This window comes from Glandiceps talaboti, chromosome 15, assembly GCF_964340395.1.
Source record: "Glandiceps talaboti chromosome 15, keGlaTala1.1, whole genome shotgun sequence".
Taxonomy (NCBI): Eukaryota; Metazoa; Hemichordata; class Enteropneusta; family Spengelidae; genus Glandiceps; species Glandiceps talaboti.
The window spans coordinates 5,863,505-5,880,202 of NC_135563.1; the positions used below are offsets into that span (position 1 = coordinate 5,863,505).

At 36.5% G+C, this 16,698-nt stretch overlaps 1 protein-coding gene across 1 annotated transcript; it reads right to left on the minus strand.

The window, feature by feature from the left end:
* Nucleotides 1–335: 335 nt before the first annotated feature.
* Nucleotides 336–16,458, minus strand: LOC144446872 (ATP-binding cassette sub-family A member 2-like). The gene is made up of 22 exons (XM_078136716.1): nucleotides 16,395–16,458; nucleotides 15,772–15,848; nucleotides 14,931–15,040; nucleotides 14,223–14,354; nucleotides 13,635–13,715; nucleotides 12,943–13,139; nucleotides 12,277–12,453; nucleotides 11,315–11,578; nucleotides 10,799–10,942; nucleotides 9,677–10,207; nucleotides 8,765–8,936; nucleotides 7,971–8,073; nucleotides 7,602–7,774; nucleotides 6,888–7,062; nucleotides 6,253–6,368; nucleotides 4,886–5,033; nucleotides 4,218–4,341; nucleotides 3,424–3,553; nucleotides 2,746–2,878; nucleotides 2,004–2,096; nucleotides 1,124–1,230; nucleotides 336–579 (listed from the first exon to the last, which is right to left on the minus strand). Exons 1-22 carry the CDS (start codon nucleotides 16,456–16,458, stop codon nucleotides 336–338), a joined length of 3,495 nt encoding a protein of 1,164 aa, XP_077992842.1.
* Between the last annotated feature and the right edge of the window lie 240 nt (nucleotides 16,459–16,698).

The following is a 16,698-nucleotide window of genomic DNA, read 5'->3' on the forward strand; positions in this document are numbered from 1 at the left end:
AAGTCTTTCAATTTACAAGTACAAGTGCACGCAATTGGGGAGCAAAAAAGTAGATTTACCACTACACCGCCCCGGTAAATGTGTTTGTATACTTACCATGAATATGACTGCTGGATTTCCGACTAGAGAAATTGCTGTTGATAGTTTGCGCTTGTTGCCTCCACTATAAGTATCAGTAAGTTTATCAGCATATTGTACCATATTAGTTGTTTTTAACAGGGAATCAACTACCTGATTACAAAAGAAGAATATCCGAGTTTAGATCATTTCCATACCACAGTTTAACTTTAACTTTATAGAACAACTGCAGAAATACTACACTGAAGTCTTGCTTTTCATTTTGCATTTCTGCAACGACTTTGACTGTTTTCAACGTAGAAGTTGTCTGTATCCAAGAAGAAGAACCAAGGGTCTAATGTACAAAGTGCCAATGTTACCTCTTGTCTTTCCCCAACTGGTACACCTCGAAGTTTAGCATATAACATTAAATGCTCTCTTCCAGTTAGTTTATCATATAAAGCATCGAATTGTGGACAGTATCCAATGTGTTGATAGACTTTCCTTATATCACGGGAAATACTGAAAATGATAAAAGTCATTATATAGAGGTAAGTACAATCTTAAAGTTTTTTTACTCGGTAAAAATAAAACTTTTAAAAAATCTTTGATTATACTGTCAATGCATCCTTTCAGTAGCAGTAAAATTGTTTTCTTTTGATGTTATAAGCATTGATGAGGGTTTTTTGACATTTTAGTATACGCGTACTACGTATATGATATGTCATTTAATCGTGGATGTATTTTGCCTAAATACCAGCTTTGAGTTCTATGAATAGTAAGTGTCAGGTTTTCCGTTCTTCATTAAATAAGTATTACAAATACTTTTAACAAGCAACAAAATTATACCCTTACTCCAAAATTAAACATGTATAAACCTGGCTTACATTATATTGATAGCAAACAATAGAGGCGTTTCCAATGATTACCTACTAAGTGGTTGTGCAGGTTACATTATGTATTTTTCATTTAAAGAAGGTCGAGTCTTCAAAATTTAGTATTCCTCATAACTTGATTATTGATTATTACAAAGCTATATTCAAGAGCATTAAAATCTGCATTTTACCTGTATCCACGAACAAAAGCATCACCACTTGTAATACTTTTATCACCGGTTAACATCTGGAATAGTGTTGTCTTACCAGCGCCATTGATACCAAGCAACCCAAAACACTGTGAAACAAATTAAAAAGATAGACAATCTTTGATACCAAATAAATTGGTGCGACGACCTTTATTATCATCACACCAACTCTCCGTGACCTACATTGGTTGCCTGTTCACTTCAGGATTGAATTTAAGATCCTTCTCCTGACTTACAAAGCTCAAAACAATAAAGCCCCAGGATATATCTCAGAATTAATCGAGGAATATAAACCACAACGCTCCCTTCGATCAGCTAAAAAAAGCCTGTTAGTCCAGCGTACATTTAACAACAAAACCTATGGCGGTTGCGCCTAAAGTTACAACCTGTGCTCCAAAGCTTTGGAATGACCTACCGCAGGATATACGCCAGTCAACAAGCCTGGAAATCTTCAAAAAACGACTGAAACATTATATGTTTATGCGAGCATTCTGTGTAAATTGAACACCATCTAGCGCCTTTTTGAACAATTTGACTTTTTTGAATTTGGCGCTATATAAATTTTTATGATGATGATGACGATGATGATCATGCTAAATTTAGCAGGAGATATATAAAAGCATAACCCAAGTTTGCTATTAATTCTGTGCAGTATTGATACGTCATTGATGACGACACGTAAAGATCAGAAATATTGGTTTCAGAATTAGGGACAAAGTATGTCCCAAGAAGTTATCATGTTTATAAAAAGTATATACTCGAAGAGTGGAATTTGCCTACATCACAATAAATGACCAAATAACTGGCAAAGGCGAAGGCACCATGATTGCTTAACACTGAATAAAGACTTTGTTTCTCTTACCTGACCTTGTGGTACACCCAGGCATACTTTGTTAACAGCTGTCAATAACATTTTTGTCTTTTTCCCTTCACGAAGTTTAGTAGCATTGTATATCTGTGAATGGAAGGGCATTTATAAATATCAGTACTTTCTTGCCAAACGACACAATGAAATGAGTAACTGAAAGCATTAAACATTCAAACTTCCTGTGTTTGTATGTCTTTGGATGTTTGAGAGAGGCTTGTGTAAAGAATGTATATATATTATATATATTATATATATTATATATATTCATTCTTTACACAAGCCCCTCTCAAGACAGTGGCGAATTGGAAGCACGAACACAGTATATATAAGATAAGAATTTTAAATGACACAACTGGACACTGGTAGATTAATACTGACATCCTGACGAATAACGTTTTAGCTTCTGTAGAAGGTGATGTCACACTGATGCATGTCTGTCCGTCCGTCTGTGTCTGTCTGGCTGCCTGCCTGCCTGCCTGCCTGCCTGCCTGTCTGTCTGTCTGTCTGTCTGTCTGTCTGTCTGTCTGTCTGTCTGTCTGTCTGTCTGTCTGTCTGTCTGTATGAATGAAGCACTCTGTGATACATTTTTAGGGAAATGCATGTGAATAAATTAGCATCATTAGCATAATTTAATATGATGAAAAATTGTTTTATATCAGTCTTCCCTTGTGAAAACCTAACCTACAAGAGTATATTTAGTTGAAATACAGAAGATGTTTGGTATTACAATTTTTACCTTTGTAAGGTTTACCAATACTAGTACGTCATCATCTGATCCTCTCAATATTCTCTTCCTTTCATCTACAACTTCTTCGTCTTCATCTCCATCACTATGGGTATTCTTATGAAACACGCCAAATCCAAGCTTCCTGTATAGGAAATACACTTAGATATTGTAGATCGGAACAGTGCCATAAACATATATATACTTACAAATGTTTACATCAATCTCATAAAGCAGGTTGAAATGCTCTCTCTCTCTCTCTCTCTCTCTCTCTCTCTCTCTCTCTCTCTCTCTCTCTCTCTCTCTCTCTCTCTCTCTCTCTCTCTCTCTCTCTCTCTCTCTCTCTCTCTCTCTCTCTCTCTCTCTCTCTCTCTCTCTCTCTTTCTCACTCTCTCGTCGATATTAGTGTATAGTAATTAGCATAATATCGACAAATGTTTGATGTATATAATGATCACGTGGAAGACGAGAAACAAATAAAAGAAAAATCAATACAACTCCGTTATACCAAGCTATACGAAACGACCAGTCACTAATGATGCGAGATTAATAAAACAAACAAAAGTAAAGAACGCAACACAACACAACACAACACAACACAACACAACACAACACAACACAACACAACAATTTAAAACAAAACAAAAACGATTTGTACGATATTGAACATCCTGAAACCTTTTTACCTACCTGTACAACCACTCATCCATTCTGTATTCACAAAGAACAGCAAAACCAAAGAAAACAAATCCCTCAATTGCCATGACAACAAAAATGTCTGTCAGGAATACGAATGGGTGTTGAACCTTATCATAAAGTCCTGCAAGCGAAAGATATTTACATTAAAGTTTACAACTATGCTGTTAATGCGAAATTATATACCAGCAATTATCTATCAAGAGCGAAGAATAAGTTAGTAACCTCATAACCTGTGTTTACCATTATAGTTGAGGACACTCATCACTGATATTAGAATTGATACAGATGTAAGCAAAGTTGTGAACGCAGGTACTCACTTGCAATCACATTTTTTCTATGATACGAGTAATCAACTAACTATGCATTGTAACGTTTTCAATACAGTCAGTATGGGTTCAGACCACTCTTTTCAGTTAGTGGTCTGAGGTACGGGGAAGCGATGTATGCATGCACAGACAGGACGTGGCGTAGTGATTAATAGTATTAAATCAGTTTATTTCCAAATCACTTCCAGTACGTACAATAATACATTTGACACATTTTTTGTTATAGAGTTACAGACACGACTTTGAACTATGTTGTTTCAGACGTTTTTTTAACGTAGAAAACTAAAGTAAAAGTAATAAATATCCAAAAAAAAAATATATATTTCTCTCACTTGGCTACTTTAAAAGGTTAAATAGTAAGCTAGTTGTCTATCCTTTATATTACACACATTTGGTACAGATATTACCATTTATATGGAACTCTGCATGCCTGAAGAGGGCGTTGTTTTTTCTACTTACCTAGTTGTTCGTAGAACGTATTCATCATATCAAGATACGATATCTCAACGAGTCCATATGCAAAGCAGTAGTTGGGGAGCAGGATGAATATCTTATGACACACTCTACTAAGAATTACGAAAATCTGTTGATAATATGTAGATAAAAAAAATATCATTGTATTGTGGAAAGGGAGAGGGCATTTTGTACTGTTTGGATCATTGGAAGGTGTACTATTTGTCTTTGCTTTGAGTTGCGCGGGAAAAGTCTGGTCAGATTTATTTTTGCCTTTAAGTGCACTTGGATATATTACTACTATCAATTTACATAATTATACCTTTGGGTGACAAAATAGCACCTCGAGCGGTAACTTATCACTATGAAACTTTAAGGTCATGACAAGAGAGTTTCCCATAAACCCTTGCAGGAAACCACCATAATGGCTGAACACATGTCAAGCGCAGTAGGGCTTGTTTACAACATTTCAAAAATTGAAAGTTACCGAGCTACTATTCATAACTGTATCAGCCAAAATCATACAGTGTTTAAGTGTCATTTCTATACATCCATGTGCAACTGTTACACTAATTTGTAATTCAAATTTGAACATTTCCAGACGGACAACCAGTGGTTCTTGATACAACATGAATCATGACGTGTATATATTTATTTCATATCAAATAACTTACCTCCCCTTCTAAGATGTATCTCATGAAGAACATAATTACGACAGGTATCATTCCAACTCCTAAGTTAAAGATCAACACTATAACAAAGGCACTACTTGGGACATCAAAGAGGTATGCCATTGGATACATCATTGGTATCACAGACCAACTGTAAAACAAATCAATTGTTCATGTTTTATCGCCCAGATCATTGTTTTGTCTGTAAGTACACTCTGCTCAACATCTGCACTCTGCTTCATTCAAATTGAATCAGGCGTGGACTTTTTTCTCTCTTAAGTTGCACTAGATGCAACTGAACATATTTTTTGAAAATGTTCTGTTAGGTACAATAACTTACTCGTAATATCGTACACCCTGTGGGTGGACGTCTCCTTTCTCACTGTATACAGGATAAATCAAATCAAATTGATTTTGGGGTCCGCACCCCACAAATCAGCGCCCTCATCGGTAATTACGATTTAAACCTCTTATTGCAATACTTATGGATAACGTCATCGACGACTGATGAACATGTATAATGTCTAATTGCAATTTTCAGTGAATAGATTTTGTCTGTCTGATACAAAAAAAACCCGAAAATATAGTAACAAACGAATGTAGATTTAACATGGCGACAGATTCATCGTGAAAGGGAAAAAGTGGCGACTGGTTCACTTATAACAATGTGGCGTAGACCGTACGTTTTGACAAAACTGTGATTTTTGTTGTATGTTTTAGACAAGAAATGCATGTCGTCAATGTATGTCAACGAGTGTAGCTTTACAAGTATTCTGTCGATGACGTCATCGCATATCATATACAGTTCGGGTCAGCATAATAATCGTATTGATGTATCTGTTTCACACGATAAAAACGCGTGAGGCTGTAACAACAGGTCAGTAAGTAGGGATTTGACATAATAACGGTCTGCACTTTTTTAGGTCATTGTGATATCACATCTGCCCCTACCCCACACGCAAGACAATAACAATTGCTCACAAAGTGTTTAAAATTGGATGGATATTAAATACTGTTAAATCCTGTTACATACGAGATTAATTTCAACACGAGGTGTTGACACACAAAAAGAGTAAAAATAAGTAAATAAGCAGAGATTTACAACATCTGTTACACCTTTGCGGAAAGGTTACATGGCCACATACTAATAACGCTTTTTATATCATGTAAGACTGTAAAATATACATACATACATACATACATACATACATACATACATACATACATACACACACACACACACACACACACACACATACATACATACATACATACATACATACATACATACATACATACATACATACATACATAGCAGGCAGGCATGCAGACAGACAGACAGACAGACAGACGTCGACATAGATACTTACGCATAAAATATAAATAGTGCCGCTATAACAGATAGATTATGAGGCGACGAGAATACTGGAACACCGGACACATGAATACACAAGATGCAACAAAATATTGGAACCAGGCAAATGAGCTGAAAATAAGAGACAATATCCATAGTGTTATGATTATGCAAGTCCAACTCAGTCCGTGTGTCTTTCTCATTATCTCAAAAGACACAGTATTAAAAGGGGATTGTAATGGAATTTGGTAGACATTTTAAAAAAAAGTCTTTTAAAGTTGTCGTAACCAGGATTGAAGGAGACCAATTACAACCATGCACCATTTCATGTACACACTTATGTGGCAGTGAGAACTTCACAATCTGCAAAAATCATGCATAGTTACTGTATCATAGTGACGAATTTCAAATTTACATAGAATTATAAAGAGTTTCTGTTCATCGACCAAGTCTACATTTAAAACGTGATCATTATCCGTTACGGTAGTAGACGGAGCGAAACGTCGCAATCTCGTCAAATTTACTATTCCAAAATGAATGTATTTGACCAGCTAATTTCGATATAAACCATGAACAGTGCGTATACGTTCGCCAATATTCAAAATCTTACGAGGGGCATTCAGTTTGTATGTTGGTCATATCTGTACTCACCATATCCCAGACATAATTTGCCAGCCAATAGACAAGGGGTGTAACGCCGCTGATAAAGTGTAAATGTTTAGCTTTGGTAACTCTCTCGTAGACTAGGAACACGATGATACTGGCTGGAATAAACGAAGCACCACACAACATCATATTTGAAATCTGCAAGGATACACCACGTCTCCTGGAAAATGGAACATTTGTATATCTCAAACAGTAGTAGTGCACGTAACATCGCCAGCAAGTGAAGTATTTGTAGTGTATGATAATGACACTTCATCGCTCTTTCCATTTTAGAAAACCAGTGTCCCAAAAACTCTAATGAGGGTCACCCCGCCAGTGTTCAGTGTAAACTTTGCAAGTGACGAAACCTGAGTACCTAGAGAAAACCTGTGCTGTTTGATAGAACTGAATGACACTAGCAGATTTAATCAAACCGCTGGAACCCTTACCGTAGTGGTAAGAGGCAAGGGGTTTAACCATATATGTTGTTGTTGTTGTTGTTGTTGTTGTTGTTGTTGTTGTTGTTGTTGTTGTTGTTGGTGGTGGTGGTGGTGGTGGTGGTGGTGGTGGTGGTGGTGGTGGTGGTGGAGGAGGAAGTGTTGGTATTTTTACAGTTCGCAAACATATTGTCGTAGTTGAATAAAATCGTTATTTAAGACCAACAGCGTGAACCGTCAAAAATAATTAGTAATAAGTGAAAATATAACAATAGTTCATTACATGAATTGGAAAACAAGTGTCCTCTCAGAATGAATCGGTTCGTTGATAGCTGTAATACCATACGCCGAAGGATTGCCTTGAGTTGCTGGGTCCACATTGGCTCTCAGTATAGCATTATTTATTATATTTAGATACAACGGTATACTCTGCTTACTGTCAATATTGTACCATGCCTAGAATGAGAGAAAAACACGAAATATATCAGGTCGAAATATCTTAAACTAAAACTTAGACTACAGATCTGGTTAGAGACATCTAGACATAAGTTATAATCTGACCAAACTGGTTTGATAAAGACAATCCCAAGTCCATGACATTTTTGTTGTTGTAAAAACCAATTTCCTACGAAAACGAAGAGTTTCAACTTACAACAGCAGCATTTTTAGTTTGCAATCTTCGAAATGGGGACGATGGGTTCAATTTTTCCATTATATCAGGAGATCTCGGCCGAACGAAGGATAATGCTCCATACCTGTAGATATATCACACGAAGTGAAATGGTACATTAGGACATACAGTCGTGTACATTTCACACTTTTGAGAGTAGTTTATAAGTTAGTATCACTTGTTATAATTATAAGAAATACGTTATATATTATACGGGGATGGTCATATATGAAAAGGATGATGTAGCAAATAGACGATTCTCAAGATGTCTGAAAATGATTTTGATGTCAAAATATATAGGTATAATAGGAATTGAAAAGTTTTTTATTTTCATGTCAATCCGAATAAAATATTTTTTTTAATCTGTCGATGGTAAAAGGATTTAACGATTAACATCTCTAAATTTGTTACTAAATGTCATGAAATTAAATTTGTTGATTTGAAAAATGGTGAATCGAATGACGTCAAAGACTACTAAAGAGTTTCGGTTTGCTTTTGCATATTTTCACTGATTAACGAACCGAATATGGCCATCTTTGCCATTTGGGTTGTTCATTTCATTTGTACTTCAAAATAGACAATCGTACATCCTAAAAACAAAACATTAATATACTACAATTAATCTAGAGTATTATGACATTCTAGATTTAAATATTGCATGTTTTTCTTTGTTATGTACTTTTTTTAAAGCATCAATGCAAAATAGACAATATTGAAAATAAAAAAGTCCTTGTATCAATCTTGTACATTACATCAAAGAATGAACAAACCCACACCTTGTTTGGTTATACTCTCTAACAGTTTTCATGAAATAATGAGTTAAGTTTCTTCCAGTCACGTCTTGTAATATTTCACTACTGATCACTCGATATTCAGGAACAGGAGTCGTATTCCCATCGTCTGAACATTCCATACCAGTCGAGTCTGCTTTGCAGTGACACACACCTTCTATAAAATCACCCAGAATTCAATGGATTAGAATTGCAATTATTCTTAATTACGTTACAAGCCAGTTGAGGGATATTTCACGTTATGAATTGAAATAAATTGGTGATAGGGAGAGAAAAAAACCTCAATAGGGAACTTGCAATCCAGACTGAGCATGCTCAGATGCAAAGGACTATGGGATTATCTGTGGTTATCGTAATGCCTAATCTGGAGCTACTGATGAAATAACCTCCCACAATTGTCAGGGTAACTATGAATTGATTATATATAGTTACAAACAATGTATCAACATTGTTTACAAAACTAATTGATTAGTATATATTATCACATTTCCCATGATGCAACATTCAACATGGTGGATTTGCAAGTTCCCTATTAAAACTGGTGTATTACAGTTTAATCGTGAACTTATCGAATAAACTTGTAGGGAAGAAATTTACATTTTTCCCACGCTTAATTAAGGTCCAATTTGGATTAAGATTAAAAGCTATTGTATGGCAGATCTAGAGTTATAGAAAAGATTGGACCAGAACAAAAAAATAATCGTGTAACCCTTATGGCTTAAGGGATAGACATAACATTAATGCGAGTACCTGGGATTGAAACCCTGGCCTTTAAACTTTATGTACAAGGTTACTCGTGATGAGATGAAATGGAAATGTCTGACAGGAAGAAGGATAAAATATTTGGTCAAACACTTTCTATAGAATGAACAACACACCAGGAAATAAATTTCTTACCTGGTATATTACTTTGTTTGTCCCTCTCACCGTAAGGGAAGGTTACTTTCAATGACTTTGGTACCGTCTTCTGACACATTTGATTAAAGTCCTTACTAGTTAATTCAATACCAGTGTTTGTATGTAGTAAACCATCTAAAGTAGAGTTGAATGGTGATGATAGTAGACAAGTTGCTCCTAGACCAGCTGGGTAGTATAAAGTGTCGAGTAATTTATCGACTGTGCTATCTTTAATGTCATCACCCGGGAAATTTTCAGTTGGTGCATATTTCATTTCGTCTGAGTATGGCACATATGTTACGTCTGACTTGTACATGGTTGATTGAAATGTTAGGGATGGAGTTTTTGGAAGATTTAACGCTATAACTGATAGTCCAACGGCACTTGCTACGAAGATTACCGGCAACACAAGTTGTAAGAAAAACATCTTTATATCGCGTCGTGAGTACTGAAGACGTTTCATCAACAGACCAGCGAAGATCGTCCAGGTTGTTGTCACGGGCAGTTGTGTTTCCTTATTTCTAATTGCATCTGTTGATCAAACAATAGAATGTTTGATAAGTTGAACAACTAAAAGAAGTGTATGTCTGTTGGTAGCTGAGCTATCGTATAGGGACTCGACTGTGTATATAGGCGGACTCACCGTGACGGACAAAAGGAATCCTTGGTAATAGCCCCAATCAGAGAGTGCCTGACAGGATGGGGACAGGGGTCTAAAAACGGCCCCAATCGTCGACTAGGTTTGTACCTCAATGGATTCACAAACGAAATCTCCAATTGCAACATGGATGGTTTGCGCAAATTAGGAGTAGTAACCGAGATATAAGATGAACCATGGAAGTATCACAAGTCGGTGATACGTCCATGGATGAACTGTATAAGGTTACTACTGGTGACTATTATTTTTTGGTCATCTGATTCATCACTTTATATGCCAACCAAAGTCATCATTCTGTACTCACATAGCATCACCTAATGAACGAGATTTTGTTAATTAGTCCTGGATATCGGTTGATTGGTTGGCAGTATAATTCAAAATCTACACACGGTATTGAAGGGTTTGTATTAGAGCAACACGGGACAACTAACAGCGTACCAATACATAGTTGTGGCGGTCCTCACCTTGACTCCTTTCTGCATGTTCTGTAATCAACGGCACCTCATACATATCGGAATCCTCTTTCACATCTTGAGAATTACTCTCGTTACTAGGTTTGTCATAGGGTATGTAGTTCGCATTGTCTAGATGAGGGGTAGGTGCGTCATCTTTCAAGAAAAAATTACAAGAAATCGCTTTAAATATAACACTTTCTGTGCAATGCACTTAATAAATAGATCTATGAAATTGTCGACCAATAGTTGAACTTCTTTCTCTCACTATTTCAATAACTTCATTCCCAAATTATGTCTCAACATTTCCCATTCGGTATGACGTCATTGTAACTTTGCATAATTAAAGATACACTAAAATCGCATCAATACTAAAGCGTACATCGCTACTGGCAAATTTTTGTCAGGAACACTTTGAATAGGTTGTACTTGTACATACACCGATTTTATTTTGTAAAATTCATTACCACACTAAAGCGTTTGTATTTTATACACCTGTATGTTATCCACAAGAAATTGTTAACTTACCAAATGTTATTTTGAGATAAACTTGCTCCAGTGTAGTTTCTGTCATTCCGTACGAGGATATAGCTAAATTCCTCTTGTGAGTTGACAAGGCTTCGAGTAATTTAATGAAGTGAGATTTAGGGGTAGCTTTTACTGGAACATGGTACAGGAGTTCATTGTCACTTTCTGATTTGAATTCAGCCAGTGGTAAATACTGCTGTATGAATGACGTCACTACAGAGGGTCTAATGTGTGCAGGAGTTAGAGAGCGGTTTGTTCTATCACCTGTAGGATTAAAAGCAAAATGACGCAACAATCAAGTGTAGTATACTATGTTGTGATGTAGTAGATAATCAAGGCTCTCACTTTTCTCAATGATGTTCTTCAAGAATAGCCCAATTGCATGTACTACATATTCTTTCACCCCACAATGTTCAAACACTACCATCGTCACAATAACAGCAGCAGCAACAGCAATAACAAAAACAAAAACAACAACAACAACAACAATAACATCATCATCATCATCATCATCATCATCATCATCATCATCATCATAATTATCATTATCAACAGCAGCAGTAACCACCACCACCACCACCACCACCACCACCACAACAACAACAGCAGCAGCAGCAACAACAACAACAACAACAACAACAACAACAACAACAACAACAACAACAACAAGTGCCGTTTGGTGACAATCCCGGAGTGGCACCACTGGGAGTGGGGGTGGGGGTAGACCAACAACGGTTTAAAGCTGTAGTGTTCAATGCGGTGAATTTACATCAAAATCAGATCAACATAAAAGTACGTGACGATTGCTATGATTATTCTCACATAATTTCAATATGTATAGCAATGTCGAGTTCATTCTCATGTAGTGCATTGCCAAGTTCGAATTCATTGTCATGTCTTGTTCTATGCATTCCAAGAATTATACTTCACAATGTCTTCCCTAAATATATATTTTACTGTACCTGTTGCAAGGTTCTCTTTGTCTTTAACAAGTGTTAACGTGTATCCAAAGCCAAAATTAGTTTTCAAATATTGCGGTGACCCACAGCACTTTAATTGCCCTTTAGCTAAAATTGCAATCCTGTCACCAAGGAGACTAGCTTCATCCATGTGATGAGTTGAAAGTAGAATTGTGCGACCTGAAAAATTGAAAAAAAAAATAATTGCATGAATATGATCGTGTACCACTAAGCTAAGATGAATGCATTTGAATATGCGATTTATACTTTGTTTGCTCAACACCCTTCTATGTCCAATATTTGTCTTCATTCAGCCGGAAAACACTTATAACCTAAGGGGTCATCTAGAGGTTTTGTCACTACTTGTATTCGACTAAAAAGCGACAAGGCCCTTCAGGTCATTTGTATTTTCCTTTCTTGAACGAACAAAAAATATTGGGGAATAGTATTGAGTGTGTAGAGGTGAGGCATCGTCAGGGAAGACCACATTACACCCCTAGGTCAAGGTGAGGCGGTGAACTGTAAATGAAAAATACACAATTCAATAGATATACAACAAAACAAACATTAAATATAATACATATAAAGCAACATAAATAATTGTTATAATTTAGCACAGTACAGTGATAAATTTCCCAAAGCTGTATTGTCCAATAGTAGCCAGCCTACCTTGCTTATACTTCTGCAACAAGTCCCATATGGCTCTTCTAGAATATGGATCTACCCCTGCTGTAGGTTCATCCAGGATAACAGTTTTAGCCCCACCAGTAAATGCTACAGCTACTGATAGTTTCCTTTTCATTCCTCCAGACAGTGTCTTGATAGTACTGTGTTTCTTATTATGTAGTCCTATGTCTGCAAGTATTCTGAAAAATTAATGTAAATATTTATGGATCGATTATTAACATATCCAATGTTGTTCACTCTAGGTCTACTCACAGTACTAAGGCCTAAAAAATCGTGTGGTTCAGATTACGCTCAATTTTAGAATAGGTGGGGTAGGTAGATTTTTTATTTTATTTAAAAAAAAATATTCAGGTGTGAGTGTCTAGTTCAGGTAGTTATGTTTTCCGATGTTTTCCATATGGTCTCTGTGTTATTGGTTTCTTCCGATCAGATGTACAGCCATTACAGATTGGAAGAACAGTTTTATATTGCCTTTTAAACTTGATGTATCAGTTTCTGCATCCACTATTTCTATAAAAAAAAGTTTACGGTCGGCAGTGAAAAACTAGGTGAGGGCGGGTAACCGGAACCTTTCAATTTTTATTATTTAGGCCCAAGGTGTGGTTACCTTTATCGTTTATTTTGCAGAAAACACGCAGAACTCAATATGTTGATATTGATTTAACGTTTATTACCTTTCTGTTTCATTTTCAAAATCTTCCATTTTCGCACCTTTTATTTTACTATAGAACCATAGATGTTCCTCTACAGTTAATCTGTGAAAAGAAACGAATAATGTGATAAGAGATTCCACGTAGTTGCAAACACTATACTTCCCTAAATCAGTAGATCATAGAAACTAAAATCATGCATTATCATAATTATACATACATACATACATACATACATACATACATGCAACATTTACATGAGCATCTTGGCGACTGTCAACTGTTAGCTCGAACGCCTCTTTACCTCTGCAGCCTGGGTTCGAACCCGCCTGGTATCGGCTGGGTTTGATTAAATTTACCACACAGTAAGTAAGAAGAGTGTCGACTCAGCCCCCCCCCCCCCGCCGGGTACTCTGGTTTCCTCCTGTACTAACACTGAGCCAAAGGAGCCTATAAATGGGACTAGTTCCCGTTGGTTATCCGATAAATAAACAAACAAATACATAAATGACCTAAGCTATTCTATTTTTCAGACATAAATCAATATTTTTAATAGCTTCTAAATGATATGATACTTAGACGAGAAATTTGACTCATTCGAAAGTTACTTACTTATCAAATAATGCATTATATTGTGGACAGATTCCAAGACTTTGTCTGATCTGCACCATTTCCCTTTGTATATCTTTACCATTTATGATTGCTGTACCAGAAGTTGGTGTTATGAAACCAGTCAATATTGACCTAAAGGAAATAAGAAATAACGATGAAAAGCTTGTAGTAGATGTGTTGTTGGTTTTGGGGCAAACTCTTCAGGGAGCTACTCGAGGTAGTTTGCCGTAAAAGGGACAGTGGTTTTACGATGACAGAAGAATAATATTATTGATTCACGCTCATCTGTGTAGAATTGTATTACTTGTTCATTGTAGACAAGAGTACGCTACTAGAAAATACAACGATGGCAAGTAAGCTATCGGGGAGCTAACTCAGACACAACCTAAAATCGTACTTGCAACATGTTAACATAAGCTAGCAACTGATGTTAATGTATTATAAATTACACACACAGTAGGGGGGTGTCTGTGATAGCAAGTTTGTCTAATAATTTTCCTCACATCGAACCTTATTCAGTGTTTACATTATCTTAATTACAGGGGGATTACATCTATACAACCAAAGCATCGCTATCACTTACATGTGTAATCTACCACATGCAACAACAATATCTTTATGTCTGTGTCTGTGTCTGTGTCTGTGTCTGTGTCTGTGTCTGTGTCTGTCCTAATTAGCCGATATCTTGCTTTCCATAGTAATACTTACATGAGCGTAGTTTTGCCAGCACCATTGTGTCCTAGTAAAACTGTAATTTGATCTTCGTATAAATCCAGGTTAAGGTTGTTCACCGCTAACACTTCACCATTCCTGTACAGCTGTTCAAATATGAATTAGAGTATGATGTATTACCGGTGTACAGTAATATGTTTACCCAGCGACAGTGAAGTGGAGAGGGTACAAGAATGAATGAATCGCCTAGTACACGTATATTGCAGATCAATGTTATGGAAATACCTTCAGCTGGCTATGAGATGACCTGGAATGTTGTTGCTAATGAAACTTAACAAGTATTTAGACAGCAACCTCGACCTTCATGCAAAATTGATATTGAGTGGACTTAGTCGAATTTAGTCTAGAAAATATCCGTGTTCCGATTCTCTTCGATCTCTCTCTTCTCGGGTAGTCAAATGTATGTAGAACAACATTCCATGCTCAATGTTTAATTACCACCACCACCACCACCACCACCACCACCACCACCACCACCACCACCACCACCACCACCACCACCACCACCACCAACAACAACAACAACAACAACAACAACAACAACAACAACAACAACAACAACAATCCAAATGTAGTGCCATGGTGTTATCACATCAACATGTCACTTACATTCAAACTTGAGGTGACATTACAATGTAAACATAAGTTGCATATCAGGATCATGTTTTGAAAGAATTACGCAATTACAAGTGCCTGTAAATGTGTGATGGGAGAGGGGGGGGGGGTTGCAACTACGGACTACTGAGGCTAAGTCGAATTCCACCAGCGAAAAGGTCTAAGCTATGTAGAAACTTACAATATTGAATTTATGTTTTACCTTAACCAAGTCTTTTATGCACATCCCTATAGAAATGTCATCTTGTGTGGACTCAACACTAACGTGATCGTTTGATTCTGAAAAAAAATTAAATAAACATTATACCTCACTATAATGTCAGACTTCGCCTGTTTACATCATTGCTCTGTGATTCCACTTTGCACTACACTGTATGGTTTGGATGGTATCAACGTTAAAACATTATTCAAATATCCTCTCAATCAAACTGATTGGTCGCAATGCGGAGTGACAACTCTCTGTCAAACTCATTGATTATTCAAATGAAGTCATTATGTAAGCGAACTCGTTTCTCAGATGAAGACAGGAGTTAACATCAACAAAATTGACATACAGTCTAATGTTAAGTAAATTTCTACAAATATGTATTCCCCCATTGGGGGCGTGGCTAAATAAACGGGTTGATGCTGATACTATTACAAGCGGATAGTGACGAGCGAAGTCGAATCACAGAACCACGATGTTGACAGGCTAAGTCAGACTAAACATGAATTGTTTGCATGAAATGAATTATCAAAACATTTACCCGTGTATAATCTAAAACCCGATTCATTGTTAGGGATTTTCAGTCACAATCATCCGGTCAATTACATAATAAAATGTACCTTTAATCTGATGCTTAGGAGGTATTTCTAAATCATAAAGACGTTTCAATGTTATCGACCCCATAACTAGGAATTTTCAGGTGAAGTCAACCATGTTTAGTATAGGGATTTTTTTCGTGATAAGTGTCCCATTGGGCGGCACATACAAATATACCTTTCCATAGCCCCCCCCCCCCCCCGGGGGGGGGGACATCCATATAATTGTGTATCATAACATGGTTTGCACGAAAAAACGCATGGGAGAAAATTCATAAGTTTAAATACTAATTTTGATCTTTCTTATGAGGTTTTATCAGACGAATTG